Genomic DNA, 22197 nt, shown 5'->3' with positions numbered 1-22197 from the left:
TTCAGTAAATAAGTGGGTGGGACATTAGGGAAGTGTGTTTCAAAACCTGAACTGGAGCATTTGGATCCTGACCCCAGGAACACAGAAGACCTTCCTTCCTTTTCTTTTCTCTCTTCTTCTCCGACACTTGCTGCTTTCCCCATGTGCTTTCCTGGGGCTTTACTTCATAAAGTACATTTGTAAAGCAATTATGGCAAGAAGGATTTTGTTTTTGCACCAGGATTCCTGAATTACATGTGCAGTTTCATCTCTCTGCCAACAGTTGTGTGCTTATTTATAACTATTGTTTTCATTTACTGATTATGAAGTATGCATCTCCATACGTAGAAAACAGCACATCAAATCCTCAACTATGAGACTGGCCATGGGTCTCAGTGGCTTTTATAAAAGACAGATCTCTGGAGGACGAGGACCTAACTATGTACGGCTGTTAGGATTCTCCTTGTTGGAGATGGTAGAGTTGCCAGGCATAAAGAGCACAGCTTTCACATTCAGCTTGACAGTGTCCACAGCAATATGGCTGGTTACTGCTGGAAAGAGATTATGGTCTAAATTTGCACTCCTATTTGTTATTAATATTGGTAGGCCATATTTTAGAATAAAGTCCTTTCTTGTTCTCTTTGAGACAAGAGCTCAGTGTATTCAGTAATATTCCAAGCATTATACTATATGAAACAGCAATAAAAATGGTATCATTTAATATTTTTTAATATTAATATTAATATCTTTTAATATTCTGACTGTGTATATATCAAAGTGTACCTATTGTGCTAACTAATGGTAGTTAAATGGGTAAGTAATAAAGCTTTGCAGCTTTGTGCAAAGGCAGGAATATAGCATCTGTCTCCAACTTTTTAAAGCAGCCAAGTCCTGGGAAAAGATGTCACTACTTTAAGGTACTGCAGATTTATGTGGCCCCCTTTGCATTCCCAAGTGTTGCACAGCCCTAGTAATTTATGGCTAGAATGCTTATCCATCATTTGTGGAAAGCTCCAATATTTGCAGTATATGAATGTTCAGCACTGGTACTTGACTATAATAGATATTCCATTCAACTTCCAGTCACACATTGCTAAGCCGAAGTTGGTTTGTTTAGTTCCGGTTTGATATATTGCAATCAGCCATTGTGGGTTAATGTGTATCACATCTGGGCCACTATGGTTTGTTCAAGAAACTGGTTAAATCAAGGGTAGCGCCATGGGTAGTCCCCATCTCGGTATCAAAGCTGGGCAGTTTTAAAATGTTGAGAGACCCACCTCTAATTTGGGGAAGACCCAGCTAGGAGTAACACAGGACCACTGAAGGATTTGCTTGTTTGCTCTGTCAGATGTTTGAAATAACATAGTGCAAACTATTAAGAATATTTATATTTTATTCCTGCTTGGCAAGTTGGATACTGCAAAAAAGGGAAAGAATGACCTTATGGCCCACTTTTCCAAACCCAGATTTGGAGAGTTGAGGTTACTGAGTGAAGAGCAATGAAATCTGCACATGCTTAGAGGCACTGTAGCTTGGTATCAAGGAACAAATGCTGGAATAAAGAAAAGGAATCCATACGCTCCATATTCAATCTTGGCTGTAACAGTCGGCTGTAGAATCTGGGTGGAAAGGAAATAGCGCCACAATAGGATTTCTTTCAAGTAGGAACAAGGACAGCTGTCTTTCTGTTCTGTTTATGCGGACCGACAGCGTTTTTCCGGTATGTCAGGCTTACCTTGGAGGGGTTGGGGGTGGGCCTCTGTAAGCAAAGCACGTGCCCTGCCCTGAGTTTACCAACTTTCTCTCCATAGCACCATCGTGGAGGACAGCACAGGAACGGGAGGAAAAATAAGATTGCGCCTTCCAAGCCCCGGGAGTCCCGTGCCCTCTCTGCGCTTCTGGCTACCTTTTCGTATTCCTCAGCAGGACCCTGCGCTCCGGCGCCGGGCTTTCTAGATCGCAGTTCGCCCCCCCCGCCCCCTCCGCCCCAAACACCGCCACGGCCAGCGCCGCCTCCTCCTCCTCCTCCTCCAGCCTGAACTCCCTGGTGCTACCCATCGCGTTGGGGATTTTCAGGAACCGCGGCAGCCGCTCGGAGACTCGGGCGACTTCGGGGCTCCGGAGCCGACTCTGGGGACGCCTTTCTTCCTCCATGAGCGGCTTCTGTCTCGGGCTCTTTCATGCCAGCCAAGGCCTTCGCGCCGCCTCGGTTCCTTGGGCTCCCGCCGGGTCACCAACGTGCCACCGAGGTGGACATGCATTTCTCCTTCAGCGAGGAGGACATTAAGCGGCACCGGCTGTTGGCGAAGTCAGTGAGGTCGGTCAGTTTAGCCTCGGAGTTTCCGGGAGGAGGGAGGAACCCTGCGGTTGTGCGGCTTGCGAGGAAGTGGGGTCGGGGGCTGTGACAGAAATTTGCGCAGACAGGGTCTGCGGGAGCTGGCTTCCTGGCTGGGGTGGTGGGAGAGCAGAGCACCCATTCTCCCCCTCACTCAAGCTTTTCTTAATCCTGTTTCCAAAAGGGGGCTCAGCACGGTCCCTGGATGTGGTGGGTAGGGCCACCACTCCAGAAGTATCCGAGACGTGGACCTGCTTAGTGTCTCTTTTGGTGATCCTGGCCAGAGGTCTCTGGCACCTGACTGTGAAGTGATATGCTATTTCTGACACCAATAAAGTTTTCTACTGTAACTCAGTCTCGAGCAGTGGTGCGTAGGGGTTCACAAAACCACAACTGCCAAGAGTTCTTCAGGATTGCAGCGGTTTATTAATGTGATTAATAAACTAGCCAGCCCCATTTTAGCCTAACAGGCTGTGCAGACCCAGCCCATGAGGTTACTTTTTGTTCAGTGTTTTCTACAAAAGGACATTGGGAATAAATCATGATTCAGTTATGGTCTTGCAAAGCAGGCTACTGTGTCTCTGCACCCAATAATCTTCTCAAGGGTAGTTGGGGCCCAGCAGGCTCTGAAAAGTTGAATTGGGAATCACAGTTGTCAGATCATAATCATGTTCATTAGTATTTTAGATAATAATATCTTTCAAAATGAGTTTGTGTTGCTCATGTGGCCAAGGCAGACATCCTTTGAACTGCAGAAAGAACTGAGCCCCCTGTGTATTTTCTGTGTATTGTTGTACTGTTTATTGTATGCCATGGTTGATTTTTTTAAACCATGTTGTTAGCTTACCTGAAAACACGTTTGTGGAGAGGTGGCATAAGTAACAAAGAAGATACAGTGAATTTACTGTATATTTTATTCTGGGTAGAGGGTTGCAGGCTCTACCCTCCTTGCTAGTGTTAAATGCCCATTCACACTTGGCTGCTACCAAGATTCATTGGAAATTAGCCCTTTAAGGTCCTGGAGCTGCCCTCCTTGTCCACTGGTTGGAAGGAACAGCATTCTCAAGGAAGGGGACACATCTGTCAATGTTTGTGGCTCCTGGCTTTTGCTCTGAGAAGCACCACCCTTTTTTGCATGCATGTTGAGCAGGAAATCTCTGGGCCATGTGCCAAAAGGTCTGTCTGTCACCATCTGCCATAAGGTCTGACTAGCTCAATCCACCTTGAGAAAGATTCAAGTCATATCTGCCTTGGACAAGTGGTAAACCATGGCTTACATTCTCTCCCCTTTGGGGTCACTCTCTATCCTTCCCTCCTTATTCCTTCCACCTTATTATGCCTTTGAAAACATATGCAATTTCCCATCAGGTTTCTTTTTTGTCTATTGCCTTGCATAAGACGTAATTAGGATGTTCAAATAATGTGTCATAGTTAGCATTAAGTGTCCATATCAGTTTTGTATGAGGTTTGCTATATGATGAGAAAGAGAGATCAATAGGCTTGGTGTTATGGGTCACATGAGGATCAAGGATGGGCTCAGACTTGTACCACAGTGGCCCAGGTTAATGGCTCTATGGTCAGAGAAGTTGTCAGTTTTAATGGTGATTTAGGCAGCAGAACAGAATACAAAATCTTGATGGTCTTCTTGATCTGGTAGGCATCTCTTCAGTTCTCTAGAGAAAATAATAAAGCCCTCTCTTTCAGCATCTAATTTGAGCAGAATCCAAAAAGAATTCTGTCCCTTATGTGAATACAAATACGCCATATCTACGCCATGTGACATGTTTATGTGCTGTATTTGGAAACCGAAAGAAACCAGGTAGGATTAATATTTAGATCAGGCTTTCCCAACTATGTGTCTTCAGGTTACATGTGCTACAACCCCCATTATAACTAACCAGCATTATTGTGGCAGTTGTAGTCCCATAGATCTCAAGGGTACAGGAAGCACACCTAGAAGCATGTGGATGTGCAGAAAAACCCTGCCCCAATATCATTCCTCCCATTAAAAAAATCAAACAGCTGAGTTTCAGTACCCTACCCTGGCAGCTGTTGTCCCTGTTTCCTAGCAGATTAGAGATGCCTCTGCCAGGACTTTTGCTGCCATAGGCATAATAATCATAGCAGATGGCAGCATCTTGAAAAATGCTATGCTGGGTCCAGCCTGGTGAGTACTTGGATGGGAGACTCCCAGGGCTGTAGGGAATTTGAAAAAAAAAAAAATCCCCAAAGAACTGCATGGAATGTGAAGTCCCTAGAAGTGAAGTCAAGTGAAGCAAATCCCCTTTCTCCCTCTAGTCTCAGCATATGCAGAGCAGGATTACCATAGTGAGAACCAGCTTGGTGTAGTGGTTAAGGCAACAGGCTAGAAACCGGAAGGCCATGAGTTCTAGTCCTAGCTTAGGCACGAAGCCAGCTGGGTGACCTTGAGCCAGTCACCCTCTCTCTAGGAAGCAGGCAAGGGCAAACCACTCCCAAAAATCTTGCCAAGAAAACTGCAGGGACTAGTCCACGTAGTCACCAGGAGTCAACACTGACTCGTAGGCATATACACACACACAATTAATTACTACAGTATACATCTACATCAAGCAGTCTACTTCAGTGGGAAACCCCTGTTTTCAAATTCTTGCTGGAATAATTGCCCCTCTCATAAGGGCCTCAGCTGACTCATGTATCCTTTTTCCTAGGTGCCTAGCCCAGGCAGTCATTCCTGGAATATTATTATTATGGTTGGTCGCACAATCAGCCAGATGATTAGATGATGATGATGATGATTAAAATTATTTTTAAAAAGAGCAAGGAAGATCAAGAATTGGTCAGCATCAGGTGAAGATGAACTGCATGGTTTTTGGTTGAAACTTCTGACTGGTCTGCACCCAGTAGAATATAGAATATAGGAATAGAATCGCTGCTCAACACTGTCTGAATATACAGCTAAGATATTGCAATGGAGTTGGGACTGGACAAATGTGCTACCTTTACCATCAACAAGGAGAAAATAGTGAAAACTGAAGGAATCAAGATGCCCTATGGAAATAACATCAAAAGTCTGAATATCTGCAAGAAATACCACTTGCCTGTAAGCAAGAACTGGTGGAACCACAAAACAGACAAAGTAATAGAAAATGAAGAAGCTAAAGTACTCTGGGACCACTTGAAGACCCTTGGCATTGACAAAATCATCATCAGTCAATTGCAAAAGGCAACTTTACTTGGAACAGCTTACATCCTGCAACAATATCTTTAACACCATTAAACAACAATATCTGCCTATCCCAGGTCCAACAGCATTCAAACAGACAAGCATCTGCCACGTAATACCCCAGACTTAACAATTGTTGATAAGAAAGTAAAAAAAGTCTGGATAGTGGACATTGCAATACCTGGAGACAGCAGAATAGAAGAGAAAGAACTGAAGAAAATCACAAAATACAAAGACCTGCAAATAGAAGTAGAACGGCTGTGGCAAAATAAAGCAAAGATAGTACAATAGTAATAGGAGCCTTGGGTGCAATCCCAAAACAACTGGAGCACCACTCGAACACCATCGGCATTGATAAAATCACCATCAGTCAATTACAAAAGGCAGCTTTACTTGGAACAGCTTAGATCCTGTGACGATGACGATACCTTTAACACCATCAAACAACAACATCTGCCTATCCCAGGTCCTTGGGAAGGACTCGATAGGTGGATAAAAATGCCAAATCCAGTCTAAATATCTGGCTGACTGTGCGACCAACAACAGCAACAACAATAATAATAATTTTATCCTGCCTTTTTTATATATAACTCAAGGTGGCGAACATATCTAATATCCCCACCTCCTATTTTTTCCACATCAATAACCCTGTGAGGTGGGCTAGGCTGAGAGAGGCAGCCAGCTTTCCTGCCTAAGGCAGGACTAGACCTCACCGTCTTCTGGTTTTTCTTTATTCTATGTTATTTATTTATTTAAAACATTTATATAGCTGCCCATCTTGTACCAAATTCTGGGCGGCTCACAGCCAAGAGATAAAGCCACATCTATGTACAATAAAAATATTAAAACCAAAAAAAACCTGGCACCATAACTAAACTTAGCTCACCCTCTCCTATGGTTTCTGGGCCAGCACCTTACACCAAATTGGCCTCTTCCCTAATTGGATGAATAGGACCAGCAGTCCTGACCCTCCTACTGTGAGAGTCACTGGGGCTCCTTGCCCCTTTCAGATTCCTGCATTAAGATACCACGCTGCCAAAAGTTAAGAGTTAAGGCTGCCCTCTGTAACTGGGTGGGCTGTGAGAATTTGATCCTCCCACACCATGCGGGGCCCCAGTGTCTGTGTTTTTTCTTAAAGAAAGGTCTTACACAGATTTCAACTTTTAGGGCAGCACAAGCAAGCTCCCAGTTGGGCTATTTAGTTAATCTATTGTAGAAAACTCTTGTGTGATGGCTGACAAATAAATTGGTATGTCAGGAACATGCATCAGAGCTCGCTTCTCTAGATGCAGTCATGTAAACTGACCAAAACATTGAGCCCAGATAGCATATATACCCAGGTGTAGAAATGAGTTTCCATTTTCCAAGTAGGAAAACAGAAGGAACACAGTAGAAGCCTGAAACTTAAGCAAGCAAGAGAGGAATACAATCACATATCCTGAGCTTTGAGATTTTGTTCCATCAGCTATGAATCATGGAAGGATTTGTGGAACGTTTATAGCCCGCTCCTTGCATGTCTATTCAGGATTAAATGCCAACTGAATTCAGTAAGGCTCAGCTTTTGTAAATGGATATAGCAGCCTTCCCCATCCTGGGCACCTTGCAGTTGTCTGGAATACTCATTGCTGAGAATTCTTGGAGTTGAAGTTTACATATCTGGAGATTCAGGAAGGAAGGGTGGGGCATAGGATTGGAGATTAAATCTTGTTTTGGAGCTGCTCTTCTGATTTTGCTTTCCACCTGTATCTTGAAGCTGTTGTAGTTGAGCGCATATGTTCTCTACAATTGGTGCTGAAATTCTCATGCACAAACCCCAGAGAAATGCAGGAAGTTGCAGAACAGCGAGTAATACATGTCAATAAACCTGTTTATGGATTTGGTGTCCAAAAAAATTCCAGGTGGATTTTATCCCTTGTCTTCTACAAAGAGTAGCAGTATTGTTCATTGTCCAGTTTCCCTAGTTTGTGATGATATAGACCAGTTCTTGCCTGAGAATCCATCAAGAATTTGTAACAAGAGCTCATTTTCCTTCTTGCATAGGTTTGTGCCCATATGGTTTATGCTATTATGGTTTCATTTCCATTGCATGATTCTTAACTACTTTCCACACAAACTGAAAAACTCTGTAAGGCCTCAGCCCTACGCAGCATGCTTACGAGAGCATGAGCCCAGCTGAACTCCACATATCTAATTTCCAAATAAACACACTATCTCTGTGTTAATAATAGAATGGAGCTTTCCTTCCACAGTTTTCCTGAAAGATATGACCCAGTCCCCATCAGGTTGCTAAAGTCTCTTCTTCCTTCTTCTTCTCCATCCATTTTCCTTGGCAACCCCCTCTGAAAGTTTAGAGAGAGCTGTCATTAGAGTGCTGCCTGCTTAGACGGGCAGGACAGAGAAATGTCAAAGAGGAAACCAGAGAAGAGGAGCTATATTTAAGTTCTGGGGAGATAGCCTGCTGTGTGACACTGCATCCCATCTTGGACACGTTTTCTTTCTTCAGAAGCTCAGTCCTGAGTTCTTTATTTTTCAGTCTCCTTCCCTGAACAATTTGAGGGAACCTTTTCTGGATTCCTCCAGCTAGACCAAAGCGTATATGAAAGGCTTGTGCAGATGTGGGAAAAGGATCCAAGCTGGAGTAGATGCAAGCATGAAGCTTGACGTCCCAGCCAGCTGAGAATGGAACTCCAATTCCACTTGGATGATGCCCAGGAGAATTTATGACGCACTCAGCTGGGGCTGTTGTCTCAATTCTCTGTGGTCTCCCATTAATAAGTTGGCCTCTCACCAGTGAGGATCTGTCCTAGGAATACAAGGCAGGGAGCACAGCCCGGCACAGGCAGTGCAAAACCTAAAAACAAAGAAAGTTAGGAAGGGGAACAGCAAAAGATGTCAATGCATTGAAAGTGGCAGGAGAAGGGCACTGGCTCCCTGCGGTGGTTTCTAGCTGTCTCCTTTAGCCTGACAGGCTTTGGGAACACTACAGATGTTTGCCAAACCTGCTTAAAAGGGATGAAAGTGGGATAAGCATATAAGCCCGCTGCCGAAATCTCTCTTTTAAAACACGCTCTGTGGTGGGGGGAAGGGGGAACCTACTATCTCTTGAACTTTGTTTCAGTAATATTTTATTTAAATTGTTTCATAGATTGAGCACAAATGGTCACATTCAGACTAGTGCCTTTTTATTTGCTAGGCGGTTGGAAGTAGAAATATTTTTCTCTCCATAAATAAAAAACCTAAAAAATAAAATAAGAAACATCTTTTTTTGTACCACATCTTTAACGCTTTTAAATGGCTAGGGAAGGAACCTTATATTGCTTAAAAGGACAATCTGTCCCCCCATAACTACAGCTTTTTGAGAAAGAGACTTAAATTGTTTTAAAAGTAATTTAAAAGTTTTTATGGCCCATCCCATAGGGCCTTAGGTCAGTGGCAAGTTTTGGCTGTGGAATGGCCCAGTTCAGTGATTGAAAAAACTTCCCTCTAGAACTTTTTGGCAGTGCCATTTGGATTTAACAGTAGTGAATTGTGGATCTGTTTTGGTATTTTTTATGTTCAACATTGAGCCCTGGCACTGCATTTTAGAGGGACTGGCACTTAGGGCAGAATACATGCTTTGCATGCAGAAGATTCATGGTTCATCACCTGTGGAAAGGATCACCTGCTGAACTGGGAAAGATTCCCTTGGAAATTTTGTACTTTTTTAGCCCTGAAGCTCATGTTTACCACAAACGTGGTTCTCTTTAATTTTTTCTCAAGGTTTTCTAAATAGTCATGCCACTAATAGGACATCTTGTGACTTTCTGAAGGTTTTTCCTAACCTACCAACTGAAGACAATACTTTTGCTTAGAGTAAATCAGCTGAAATCCCCAAATTGCTGGCTGGAGGGAAGGGCAACGTGTATTGGCTGCCTATTGCTGATCTGGCTTATACATTAAAGAGAGCGTCTGTTGATGACGCTGAGTGAGGTTTAAGTCACTTTTCCAACTTATTGTTTGCTCAGTAAACGTCTGTCAGCCCTATTCAACAATGAAAGAGAAATAAGCGTAACTGAAAGAAGAAGGAAATGAGATATCCTCAATTCTTCCTTCTTTGAGTCATGCGTTGAAGTTTGCATAGTTGTCGCCTTCCTAGTCTAACTGCCAAAGTGCATAGTTTGATGGCAGCATTAGCAGCGAGAGAGCAGAACTCTGTTTCAGTACTGGGGATTGTGATTCAGCCTGCGTTACTGATCATGACCATTCTCGCTTTCTGAATGTTGGACTGAATGTTGGATGTATAAGGCCTGCTTGCACTGGCGTCCAGTGCTGGAGCCCCAAAAGATTTTTGACCGATCTGCTTGCCATACATTTGCAGTGGAGATTTGCCATGGTGTAACACCACAAGGATAGCTGCGTCTCCTGCTCTGCAAAATAACTCCCCAGACAGAGAGTGTAGGCTTCTTTTTAATTAACCACTGGGGTATTATTCTGTCAAGCAGAAGGCAGGCCCAAAAGCTGCCCAGAAGGGTATGGTGTCTTGTAACCTATTGGGACAACTTTCCATTCGTCCTTTGGTGAGGATTTATTTGTCGTTTTGAAGAATGTCCAGCGTATTCATTATACAGTGATCATTAACTAGTGCTGTAGCTCCCAGTTGCACCATTGATACTCATATGCACAGTTATTCAGGATTAATAGCTTTCTGTTCAGACAATTTGGTCTTATTCCAGCTCCGACAAATGCAATAAACACTGACCCTTGTCATGTCCTAGTGTACATCTGTTCCTTTCACATCCATAGCCTTGCTTCTGGTCTCTTGCACTGGCTGGGCTGATACGTCATGTTGTAGAGCAAGTCTGATGCTTGTTTCTGATTTAGTATGATAGGTAAATCCAGCTATTAAGACTTGCAAATAATTATTTGTGACAGCATTATGTGTGACCCCCTCCAGCCTAGCTTTAGTCAAGGAACATGGTTAAACCATGGATTGGCAAAATACTTGAATCCAGCCACTGAGTGCTTACCCCTACATCAATAAATAAATACTGGTGAAACACCTGCTCTTCGCCTAATATTTTTTAGTCTTTAGTTTTGTGCCTTTTATAATTTTAAAAATTTTAATAATAATATTAATACTTGTTTGTATACATTGTTTTTAGCTTTGTTGTACGCCACCCAGAGTCACTTGTTTGTAAGATGGGCAGCCATGTAAATATGATGAATAAATAATAAATAAAATAAAGCAATTAGGCAGAGACTTAGTCTCCATCTAGACATTCAAGGACCAATGCATCAGTCTTCCTTTCCCGGGATAACTTTTCCCTTAATTGGTTAATCTGTTTTAGTTGACAATTTCCTATTGGAGATATTCACTATGAAAATGTACTTGCTTCATTACTCTGGATTAAATGCTGGGAACATACAGTAATTGCGAGAGCATTTATTTGTGGAACCTGCAGCTACTCTATTTCTATTTCAGCATTTTCCAGACAGGTACTCTACAGATACATTCCCCATTACAGTGGCCAACCTGTGTGGTGATGATGAGTTCCAGGACTTTTGAAAGCCACTAGATTGGGGCAGGCTGTCTTATTTTTATAGGGGAGCTGTCTGATAAATGATCAGCTCTCAGTAACGGGTTGAAGATTTCTGGGTCGAATGTGAAAGCTATTTGTGCTTGCACGCTAAGAAGGCTTCTTGGAAGCTAATCATGATGCTGGTGTATCAACCAAGGGACCCACTTACTAATTGCTCTCTGAGGGGAGGCCTTGAGCATCAGAGGGCTGATAACTCACGCATTCTTCTTTGAACAGCTTCTCTTCCCAAGTCTTCTGAAATAATGTAAGCATTGAGCTCCACCATTGCTGCTTCTAGTTGGAGAAAGTAAAGATAGGAAACTCAAGGGGCATTGCCCGTGTTCTCAGAGAGTGCAGCACAGGGAAGTTTATAATTTTGTTTTGTACTGCATCTAAGCAGTTCTCATTTTGAAATCCAGGGTGAGCATTCTTTGGTAGCCAAGGGCTATGTTTAATATATTGGGCGGAGGGGGGGTTGCAAATTAGATGGGTCCACATCACATATGGGTGGAGCAAGTGGGGGGTGGGGGAAGGTCTTTGTTTTTTAACTACCATATGCCTATGGTTGGGCTTACATTACAGATTGTAGCGTTTCCCAACTCAAAAGGTCAGGAAGATGCACAGTCGGTTTTCATCAGTTTTTTCAGAGCAGGATCTGCTGGTTGCAAAACAGGGGTCTTGAGCCACAAGGGGTCTTGCTCATTTCTGTTTTATAGTAACCTTATAAGGTAGGCCTGAGTAGCATCAGATCTGAAGTGCACCTTCAGGGGCTTGTGGATTACCCAAAGGCCGCGTTGGGGGATGGGGTCATGGCTGGGCGGAGATTCGTATGGAGAATGGTCTGATTGATAGCTCAGAGCCTTTGATGTCTACACTATTCCAATAAAAAATGTTAGGAATTTATTTATTGGTGTTTTGTTTTTGGCATAATTTCCCACCAAAGCAGAGCTTTAAACTGAGGAATTCTGGCCTTTTATTCCCACTGATTTCATTTGTTCTCCTAACCAGCGTGCAAAATGATCAAGAGTCTTCAGTTGGGGCATGAGTTTTCAGAATTTCAGTTGCAACACATCTAGAGAGTGCCAGACGGGGGAACACTGCCCTAACCCTACCCTGATCTTGTCTTCTTGGCTAAGATCCCAAGAGTTCTGGCTTCCGGTCTTTTTCACCCTTCCTCCCACTTCTTCTTCTTTTTTTCTTTTTTTTTGGCAAATGCCTGTGTCAGAAGGTGTCCACCGTTCTGATTTCCTTGTCCTACACCAAGGACTATTTTACACTATTTTTAAGCATACCCTTAAACATGTGAATTTATCAAATGCACGTTTGCAGAAATGTGATTCTCATTCAGACACTTATTGGGCAGCTAGGATCATTTATTTAGGCTAATTGTCTTGCTTCTACATCATGTGTGAAGCCACTCTGAATTTAGTTCCAGCTGAGTTTCTAACTTGGTGATGGTGTACAGACCCCCAGCCTAATACTGTTTATGGATGAAGAAGCTATTTTTGTAAATGAAGGACAGTGGACTAAGGAAAAATATAGTAGCTTTAGTATCCTTGCAGTTAAAATCTCTGGATAGCATCTCAAAAATTGCTTCCCTTGGATTTGTTTGCAAATATGTGTTTCTGGTTGTTGGTTTAAGGAGCTTTGTGAAGTTTTAATGCTGAGGGTGTATCTACACCAGCCTTCATTTTCCCCTTTGCCCCGCCAATTTGGATTGTAGCTCTTCTGAGCTTGTCCCTCTGTGTAGCCCAGCTGCAAAAGTGACAATTGACTTTGATGCTTAACCTTAAATGAACTCTATGAGTGAAGAACCTCTCCGTATCATAAAGCTGCCAGATGAATAACCGCACCCATTTTGATTGGAAACAGAGAGGTTGTTGTGGATTTGTAATCAACTTCTCGGCTTTATTCATTTCCCATTTTCCGAGGATGCCACTACAGAAACGATGATCTTACATTTTTAAAAGTTTTGTGCATGCAAGTAAACCAGGTCAGAAATTACTGTCTCTGAATTCTCAATTTGAGAATAAACTACATTCAGTGCTTAAGACTCGGGATGATGTTGACTGGCCAATAAACTTCCAGTAGAGATGTTCTTACTCGCACTGATTCCACATGTCGGGAATGTCCCATCTATGTGCTCTTTCTCTGCTTATCAGGTTTTATTTCTCTCTCCGTCAATGACGCATGCTCAGTTAGTGCTGTGACTAATGTAGAAATGCACATGTCCCGGGGGCTGCACATCTGGTAAGGAGCTTTAAAAAGCTACATGTGACATTGCATGGCAAATATTTCCATAACCAGCTTTAAGCCAGTCCCAGGGAATCTGAGGCCCTCAAGATAGAGCTGAACTGCAGCATAGCTCATCACTGTTCAAGCAGCCTGAGGTTGAAGAATTGTAGTTCAGGAACATTTCAACAACCACAGATTTCATATGCCTGACTTAAGGAATATTTAAAACTGACTCTAACATCTGGTTCATCTAGTCCAGTATAGTTTATTCAAGCTTTCTTTGACTGGGTGTCTCCAGATATATTATCTGTGATTGATTTAGGAATCATGGGATGGGAATTACAAGCATTGTGGCTAGCACATCTTCAGGTCACCAGGAAGTCATGGTGATCTGAAGCAATGGTGATTCTTCCCAATCTTGCTTTGTTGGATTCTGTTATAAAGAGACACTGGATCTGTTTGTATTCCAAGTCCTGCTGAGCGATGGACTCTCCATATAGCTAAGTGGGGGTGGAGAGGGATTAACATACGAAAACTACCTTATATGCAGTCTATAGAGCCCAGTGCCTGCCAGATGCTGCTGTGAATCACAGCTTTCAGCATTCCTCACTTTTGATTTTGCCAGTTTGATCTACTGGGAGCTGTAGTTCAGTAACATCAGGACTTAATATAATAAGGGATTTTCCTTCCCAGTCCTGAAACATTTACTTGGGAGTAAGTGTTTTTATCTGCTTATGGGTTCTAGATTTAGGCTACAATCTAAGCACCGTTGCCTCAAAATGATCTAAACTGGGTAATACTGCTCTCTTTATCTCTTATCTGCTATAGGTACTGCCATCCTGGAATAGAGTCAACAAACAAATCAATACAGACTCAATTAACACTTACATAATGTAGTTTACAGTTCAGGTGTTTTCCGATTACATTTTTGTTGTTTGTTAATCAGCAATATCTTGCTTGGAAAAACAGAGGAGAACAAAGTGCTGTAAACAGTATATTGAAGAGAAGCTGGTAGAATATTAAGGCAAAATGCAAACTGATTCCGTTTTATTGTAAACTGCCCAGAGACCTTCAGCTTTTGGGTGGTTTAAATGTTTTAATAAATAAAAAAATAAATTCACCCTGCTCAATCCAGTAAAAGAATCCAAAGCCTCCAGTGCTTTTAACATTGCCTGCCCTAATTCTCCACCCTAAGATACATTCCCTAAAGTACCACCCTTCTTTACACATCCCTAAAGGCTCTTTTCTGCCTGCCAAACTCTTGGTTAATTTCTTATGTAAATATCGTATGTCCTCCACTGGTTTTAGAAGCAGATTATACTAGTAAATTGAACATTAAATTATTCAAATACACGGTATGCCTCTGTTATCTAGGCACAGATGGGAAGCTGGTGTTTCGGTGATGAAGCTCTCTAGCTAAGAGTCTCACACCAATTGTATCTAGCCTGAAACACCTAGTGAAATATAGCTGTAATTCTAGTGAGCAGAAGATGCACCGTTGGTCAGAGGACTGCTCCATCTATAGATACTGTGTGCAGATAAGATAATGGCCTTGTCTCTAGCTTGTCTAGTAGCCATTGGTGGCCAGAAATCCTGTGTCCATAAGTATGTAGAAATGCAAGAAATGCAATGGAGAGCCTCTCTCCTCCGTTAGTCCACTAACCTTCAATCCTAGCCAGGAAGGGAGGAATTACCCTGACTACACAGCCAGCCTAGAAACCTTGCAAGCTGCTGGAGGATGGATGAATCACAGTGGTTCTCCTTGGCCAGCATTTACTTGGGAGCAAATTCAGTGCTGTATATTCTAAAACAAATGTGCATAAGACTGGAACTATGGTTCCTAATCCTGGGAAGGTTTACTCAGATGTAATAATATTGAGTTCAGTGAGTTTTAGTCTAGGTATGTCTTATTGTGCAGTGTGTGTGTGTGTGTGTGTGCGCGTATATTCCCCAGAAGAAGCACCCCCAGTATTTAATGGGCCTTACTCTCTCAGAAGCATTTGCACCTATTCCTACAGTATTTGCTTCATCTTTGGAGCAGTAAATGATTTGGGGCAAAGCCACCTGAAAGAACGCTTTCACCGATATCAGTGTGCTTCAGAGATCCTGCCTCTTAACTTACCCATGAAAGCCGCTGGATTTGTGGTCATCAGAAACGGCTGTAGTCCCCACACCTGCGGAATTCTGGTCCAGCTGAAAGAATAAAAATTTATTATAGCAGATCTTTAAGGAGGCACTAAGGCTTACCTGTTTTATAGATGCCATCTTTTAAAATAGGAATGTGAAAAATATGCCCTGGGGACTGGGATGGAGTCAGATTTTTTGGCCAAATTGCCAAGGCTTAAAGCATTTATTTTACCCCTAAAAATCCTTTCCTCTCCAAAAAACTTTCTAGACTCTCACCCCAGGCCAACAGAATTTGCATCCTGCTATTTTAAAGTGAGATACTTCTGGGATTTTGTATATTCAGTATTGCATTTGTCTAATACTACATTTCTTTTCCTCAGCTGGGTGATGCTTATAATTAGCACAGTTGCTGTTTAAGTTACTTTGTATTTGACTGATACTTGTTATTTGTGCGTTTATGGTGTGCTGAAGTAAAATCATTTATGTGATTGGAAGCTGCATTGAAGGGGTATGACTCCAAAAATAACTCACAAATATTTTCAGTAAATAGTCTGAGATTAAGTTCTACAATTACGAGTCACATTATATAATTGTGGAAACTATTAGCAGAGGAGTCCTGTTAAAATAAGGTGCCAGGCTCATACAAACACACACATTCTGTATTTTTTTCTGCTCCAAGGGAATCAAGAGATAGTCAAAAGAAAAGACACAAAAGAAAGGCAGGAAGAAAATCCACATTTTTTCCCTATGCGAGTGGCACACTTGGTGGTGTAGAGAACCCAGAAGCCCTCAGTCGTCCCTGGGGGGAAAAACATGCCATAACCAAAATTGTGGGCATGCCCTGACTTTGTTGTGTAAATCCTTACTCTGATTACTCCGTCCAGATGCTGATAAGGCTATCATTTCCTTCCTTGCCCCTCCCTTGGTATTCTTAATCTTATCTGTTGCCCTAGGGCAGGAGTGGGGAATGTCGTCAGCAGCTCTCTCAACATCTGTGCAGCGATGCCTCAGAAGGAGTTGCAGCTAAATTGACTACAGAAACAGCTGCCTGCACACACACACGCGCGCACACACATGCCAGATAAGGTGCCATGATATACGCAGAGGTACAGCCAAGATTAATTGGATGTACAAAAACAATGCTTAAGACTCTAAATTATTGACGCAAACAGCTTGAGAAGGAAATTAAGCTGGTATTTGGTCTGATGTAAGGTTAGTTGCAAAAAAATGAAATCCAGGAGTTGCACTGATTGAGTGAGGCAGGGCTGATGCTTTGAAGGTGAAATCTAGGGCTTTCTTCAAGGGGCCTCAAATACACAGGGCCGCTTTACCATATTTTGAAATTATTAAAAGAGTGCCTGATGCAATCTAAAGAGGAATCGTAAAACTATTTGGTCCAAGAGTAATTGCCCCTTTTCCAAGCATGTTGTGCAAAAGGCTTGCAAAAATGATGAACCTCTGGCAGTGTCTTTCTTAATTTGACCATGAGAAATGTGTCAAGAGCACAAAACCTTGTCTGTAGATTTCTTTACCCTCAGCTGAGGCTCAGTTCCCTTCTCTGCATCTTTTCATCCAGTACCTCCATTTCTCTGCCTATGAAATAAAGCTTTGGCCAGTAGTTTTGGCTGAAGCAGTAAAAGCACAGACAGAAACTAAATCTGCTTATGCCAAAATCTTGCATAATTTGTTTTGGTCTTGCCAGCACCTTTAATGTTGGGAGGGAAGCAAAGCAGAGAATAAATACAATGAATGACTGGTAGAGTAAGAAGGAAAGAGTCATAGATTCCTTAGAACTAATAGATGCTTGCTCGCTCGCTCTCACACACATGCACGCACACACACGCTAAACATTCATTTTGAGATAAGCTAATAATAAAAGAAAAGGTGTTTAAGGCTGCCTGCTTCAAGGTGTCATTTTTTCCAGCTTCGCCTGATGTGGAAGTTGCAGGTGTTCCCTTCTCTAGCTGTTGGCAGGAAGAAACCCACAGCGCTGTCTTTTGAGTTTCTCTTGCTATAACAGGATGAGAGGCTTCCTAAGGCCTGCTCTGCTGTTGACAACTAGTCTACTCCCAAAAAAACCAAAGGGCCCAGCTGGAAAAGCCCATGTGATGAACCAGGCTGGTTTGATAATGTGATGGCGCAGGAGGGAGGGGCACATTTGCAGCTGTACTGGTTTAGATTAATGGTGATGCTGATCGTGCTAGAACAGTGAATATAAGAGGTATGTGGTTATTACAGTAATGACCATGCATGCACAACATGTAGATATGTTTCCAGCACATGATTTACTTTTCTCACTACTTTGTGTTTTGCAATTTTGCATTGATGCATCCTTCATCCATTCTCAATGCATGGATAAGACTATGGTGCCAGGCAGAAAGGTTTAGAAGACACTGGAGATATTTGGGGGGGGGGGAGATAAACCAAACCTATATTAGAGAGATTAGCTGCCCTTGAACCGAGATGAATCCAGGCTGCTGTCTCATAACATCCAAAAGGTGGAAGAGCAGCTTTTAAACTGATTCCTGACAGCAGCCAGTTTAGAATGGTATAAATGTTTCCAAAATACTGTAAGGGTGGGACCAGTGTGGAGAGTGGATTATGAATGGCCATGACAGTCAGGAGATAAAAGGAGACAAAAAGGCCACAAAAAAGGTTCACACCAACATTTGAAAAAGAACATAGTACAGTATGTAAGTATTTCTGTGCCACAGAAAACATCTCCCACCCAAGATGGGGAATTAAAAGTATTTGGTTGTGAAGAGAACATAGATACGATAGTTATAATAGAAACCTGGTAGAACAGAATCAATGAGGGTAATTCCTGATTAGAAATTTGCAGAAAAAACAAAGTAGGGCACACTGGAGGAGGTGGTGTCTATCAAGGAGAATAGAAAGCCTAACATGTTAGAGAATATTGAAGGACCAAGAATCTCTCTAAGTAGCAGTATCTGCCCATAAATACATATTAGATCTAGGGATATGCTCCCACCACCTGATCAAAACGCTGAGGGTCATCCTGCAATGGTGAAATAGATCAGAGCAGTATACAAAGAAGAGGTGTTGTAAAAATAGTTGTTGTTCAATCGCTAAATATTTTCAGACTGTTTGTGACCTGAAAAACGTTATTTTGCCAGGATGGTCAGCAGCTGCTTTGAGTTCTTATCAAAGTGGACTTTGATTATCCTTACATAGACTGGCTACTTTCATGCTCAGGCCACAGTGAAGAAACTTGATTTGTGGATACCCTACATGTAACCGTGCCTTAGAACAGTTGGAACTGACCAGAGAGGAAGAACTGTAGATTTAATCATAAATAGTAACAGTGACCTGGTGCAAGATGCAACTGTAGTAGAACCAACTGAAAAACAGCAAGCATTATATTATTACATTTAGCATACATGTAAATGAGAAAAGTCAAGAAGTTTTCATGTTCTCTTGTGGTTATTTAAAAATGCAATAGTTGTAGCTTAACTGGAATGTAAGAAAGAGTCAGCCAAGTTCAGAAAGAGGCCAACACTGCTTTCTAGTAGTATCCAGGAAGCTGTAAAGGTTAAGAAGACTTCCTTCAGGAAATGGAAAGTCTGTCCTAACACAAAGAATTAAAGTAGGACAGCCTGTATTGACTTCATGTGGAGGGAGGGTATCGTAAAAATTAGAAGTAACAAGAAAACATTCTAGGACATCTTGAAAGACTACACTGCATAGTATGAAAACACTGGGTCTTGATGACATCCACCCAAGAGTTTTAAAACACTCAAATGTAAAATTGCTGATCTCCTAGCAAAAATTTATAACTTGTTCCTCAGATCAGGCTCAGTGCCTGGGGACTAAAAAGTAGCAGATGTGAATGCCCATTTTTAAAAAAAGGCCCAGAAGACACCTGGGAAATTACTGGCCAGTCAGTTTAATGTTTGTTCCTGGAAAATTGGTAGAAAGAGTAATCAAAGAAAAAGAGAATAAGTACATAGAAGAACAAACCTTGTGAAAGGAAAATCAACATGGATTCTGTAAAGGTATCCTGCTTCAAAAGTCATTGACAGAGTTCCTTGTCAAAGTTCCTTGTCCAAGGCTCTTGAGTAAACTTGTCCATGGCAACTATGGAAAAGGCAAATTCCATATGAAGGATCATTAAAGTAATTGAAAATAAAATTGGCCACATTGTAATGCTCTTTTACAAATCTGCAGTAGGTGTGCATCTGGAATATTATGTCCAGCTCTGATCACTACATTTGAAAAAATACAGTACAGTTGGCAGAAGTACAGAAGAGGGCAATGAAAATTATCAGGAAACTTAAACACCTTCCCCATCAGAAAAGGCTAGAGGGTTTGAGATTCTTGAGTTTGGAAAAAAGGCAGCTGAGGGGACACATGACTGAGGTGTATAAAATCATGCATGGCATGGAAGAAGTGGATTGAGAGAAGTTTCTCTTCCTCTCCCCCTCTCTCTTCCCTCTCTCTCTTCCCTCCTCCCCCCCCCCCAACAATAGAACCTGAGGTCATCCAGTGAAGCTGTTTGGAGGGAGACTTAGAACAGACCAAGTAAAGGACATCTTCACCTACCACATAATTCATCAGTGGAATTAATTACCACAAGATGGGATAATGGCCACTATCTTGGATGGCTTTCAAACGGGATTGAATGTTGTGGAGGACACATCTGTCAAGGGTTATTGGTCTTGAGGATTCAGTGTTACCTCCAGGTTGGAATCAACATGTCTCTGAATACTAATTGCACAAGAACAAAGATGGCAGAGGCAGATGGTTCAATTTCTTGCTTATAAGCACCCCAAAGGCTCTGGGTTGCCCACTGTGAGAAACAAAATGCTGGGCTAGGATAGGCCTTGGCTGACTCAGTAGGCTTATTCTTAGCTTTTTATGTTATCCCTTCGGTGGATTGTATCCTGCTGATGAAATACCTGGTTGGGAGAACCTCCAGATTAATCAAGTACAAAGAGCTCTAGAGGTTGGGAGGAGAGGACAGAAAATTTCATTTGTACATCCAGAAATCCCAGGGGACGTCCCTTGTGCTAGGAGAGGGTTCTTGAGCGTGCATATGCCAAAAGGTAGATCCTAGCATTCTTTGTGATATTGGTTGCCATTCCTGGATTAGCAGTATTTCCTACGACCTGACCTGACCTGACTCTCTTCAGCGAGGAAGCCTAGTTCCATAAGTAGGGTCAGAGAATTCAGCTTGTTAAAAACTTTCCTAGGTTAAAACTCCAATTCAAACTTTTTACAAAGAAAAATATATTGGAGTGAGACAGAACAGAAGGATTATTGAACGGCTGGAAAATATGAGGGGCTGGATTTCCTTTCTTTGTAATGGGGAAGTGGTGCTTATTGAAGGAAGTAAACCTTTTGACCTTCTGACACCCTTTAAATTAAATTAAATTAAATTAAATTAAATTAAAAATTTAAATTAACCTTTCTGTGACTTAATTTATCAAGAAGGGAATCTGTGGAAGTTTGAAATTAATAAACTTCTTTCTGAAGGAATGTTAGTAAATTAATATGCATTGGAACAAAAAGCAAAAGTTGGTGGACATCTCCAACCTTGCCATCCAGATGCACTGGATTATCAATTCACACCCACCAAAACCATGGTGTCAGGGGTTATGAGAATTGTAGTCCAGCATATATGACAAGTCAAGAAAGGCAAACTAACATTAAAAAAAAATGGAAAAATATTAACACTATAATGTAACATCAAAAAAATTAATTTAAAAAAAGATAACAGGGCAGGGAGAGTAAACCGAAGAAAATAATATTATAAACAGAACACCTCCAGCAAAAATTGACCAAGTCTTCTTCCTTGCCCTGATGCAAAGTTTAACAAACAACACTTATCAACAGTCCATTCCTGCAGATCAGATACAGATTTCTCCTTCCAGTGTTTCATAATAATTCTTTCGGCCAGCTCTCTTGCCCCCAAACTTCACAGTTCTTTATTGGCAAAGTAAATAAACAGGGAATTCACAAGCCTCATAGAATTAAATAGGACTGTATTTGTCAGATAAGAATTTTCAATGTTTCATTAATTATATATACAAAGTGGCCTTTTTCTTATAGTTAAAGATGGTCTTGATGTGTATATACCTTGACTTGATAGTGCCTTCCTTCCTCCCCAGCTGTGGCGCTGCTAATTCCAAACAGCAGCAGCATTTGAATTGTATAGCTGGCAAACTCTCAAGAGGAGAATGTGTTGTTATCCAGGATTTTCCCCTGCATTTGGAGCTGAGTTGTTATCTTATGGAGATACACCGAACAAAAGTCCTTTACAGAGCAGGTGTTTATAGCAGGGAAAGGAACTTTGAAAGTTTGCCAATAGACTGAATGAAGCAACCTTTCTTTGTTGTCACTAGGCTTTTAATTTTTAATTTTCCTTTTCATTTATTCTCTACTGTTCTCTAGACAATTTGCAGGTCTAGGCTCAGATATATTGAAATGGGTGGCCATGGCCAAGCAAGCTCTGGATGTTAGGGTTTTATTTTTGGCCCTCTGTCTTGGACAGGAACATCTCATGTGTTCGTTTATGTGCGTGGGAGAGAAACTGCTAACTTTAAGTGGAAGCCCAAAATGCTGAAACCACAGTAAAGAGGAAGTCCAGCCTTCCAAGAGGGGCTGAGAGCTCTAATTCACACTCCTTGGAACTCCTGCTGTGGCATCCTGTTCTTGTTAGATTGGCTGGGGGAGATCCTTCCACTTCCACCCAGCCACAGCTCAAGCCTCAGTTGTCAAGTGATGAGTCAGTCAGC

General features: G+C 41.9%; 1 protein-coding gene across 2 annotated transcripts in view; it reads left to right on the top strand.

Moving 5' to 3' along the window:
- LOC103057336 (3',5'-cyclic-AMP phosphodiesterase 4B) overlaps positions 1-22197 on the top strand; it is a 94217-nt gene that overhangs the window by 19163 nt on the left and 52857 nt on the right. Inside the window, exon 1 of one of the 2 annotated variants that reach the window (XM_025165639.2) lies at positions 1791-2296. The exons of the other annotated variant lie outside the window; for it this stretch is intronic. Coding sequence (XP_025021407.1) covers positions 2160-2296 — 137 coding nt within the window. The 5' untranslated portion in view covers positions 1791-2159. Of the gene's footprint in view, positions 1-1790; positions 2297-22197 lie in introns of those variants that run through there. 2 annotated transcript variants of the gene reach the window in all.

The sequence above is a fragment of the Python bivittatus genome, unplaced genomic scaffold (genome assembly GCF_059951505.1).
Source record: "Python bivittatus isolate LINGU-HERP-01145 unplaced genomic scaffold, Pbiv_v1 ctg000220_np1212, whole genome shotgun sequence".
NCBI classification, from domain to species: Eukaryota; Metazoa; Chordata; class Lepidosauria; order Squamata; family Pythonidae; genus Python; species Python bivittatus.
This window is presented reverse-complemented; position numbering and strand designations above follow the sequence as displayed.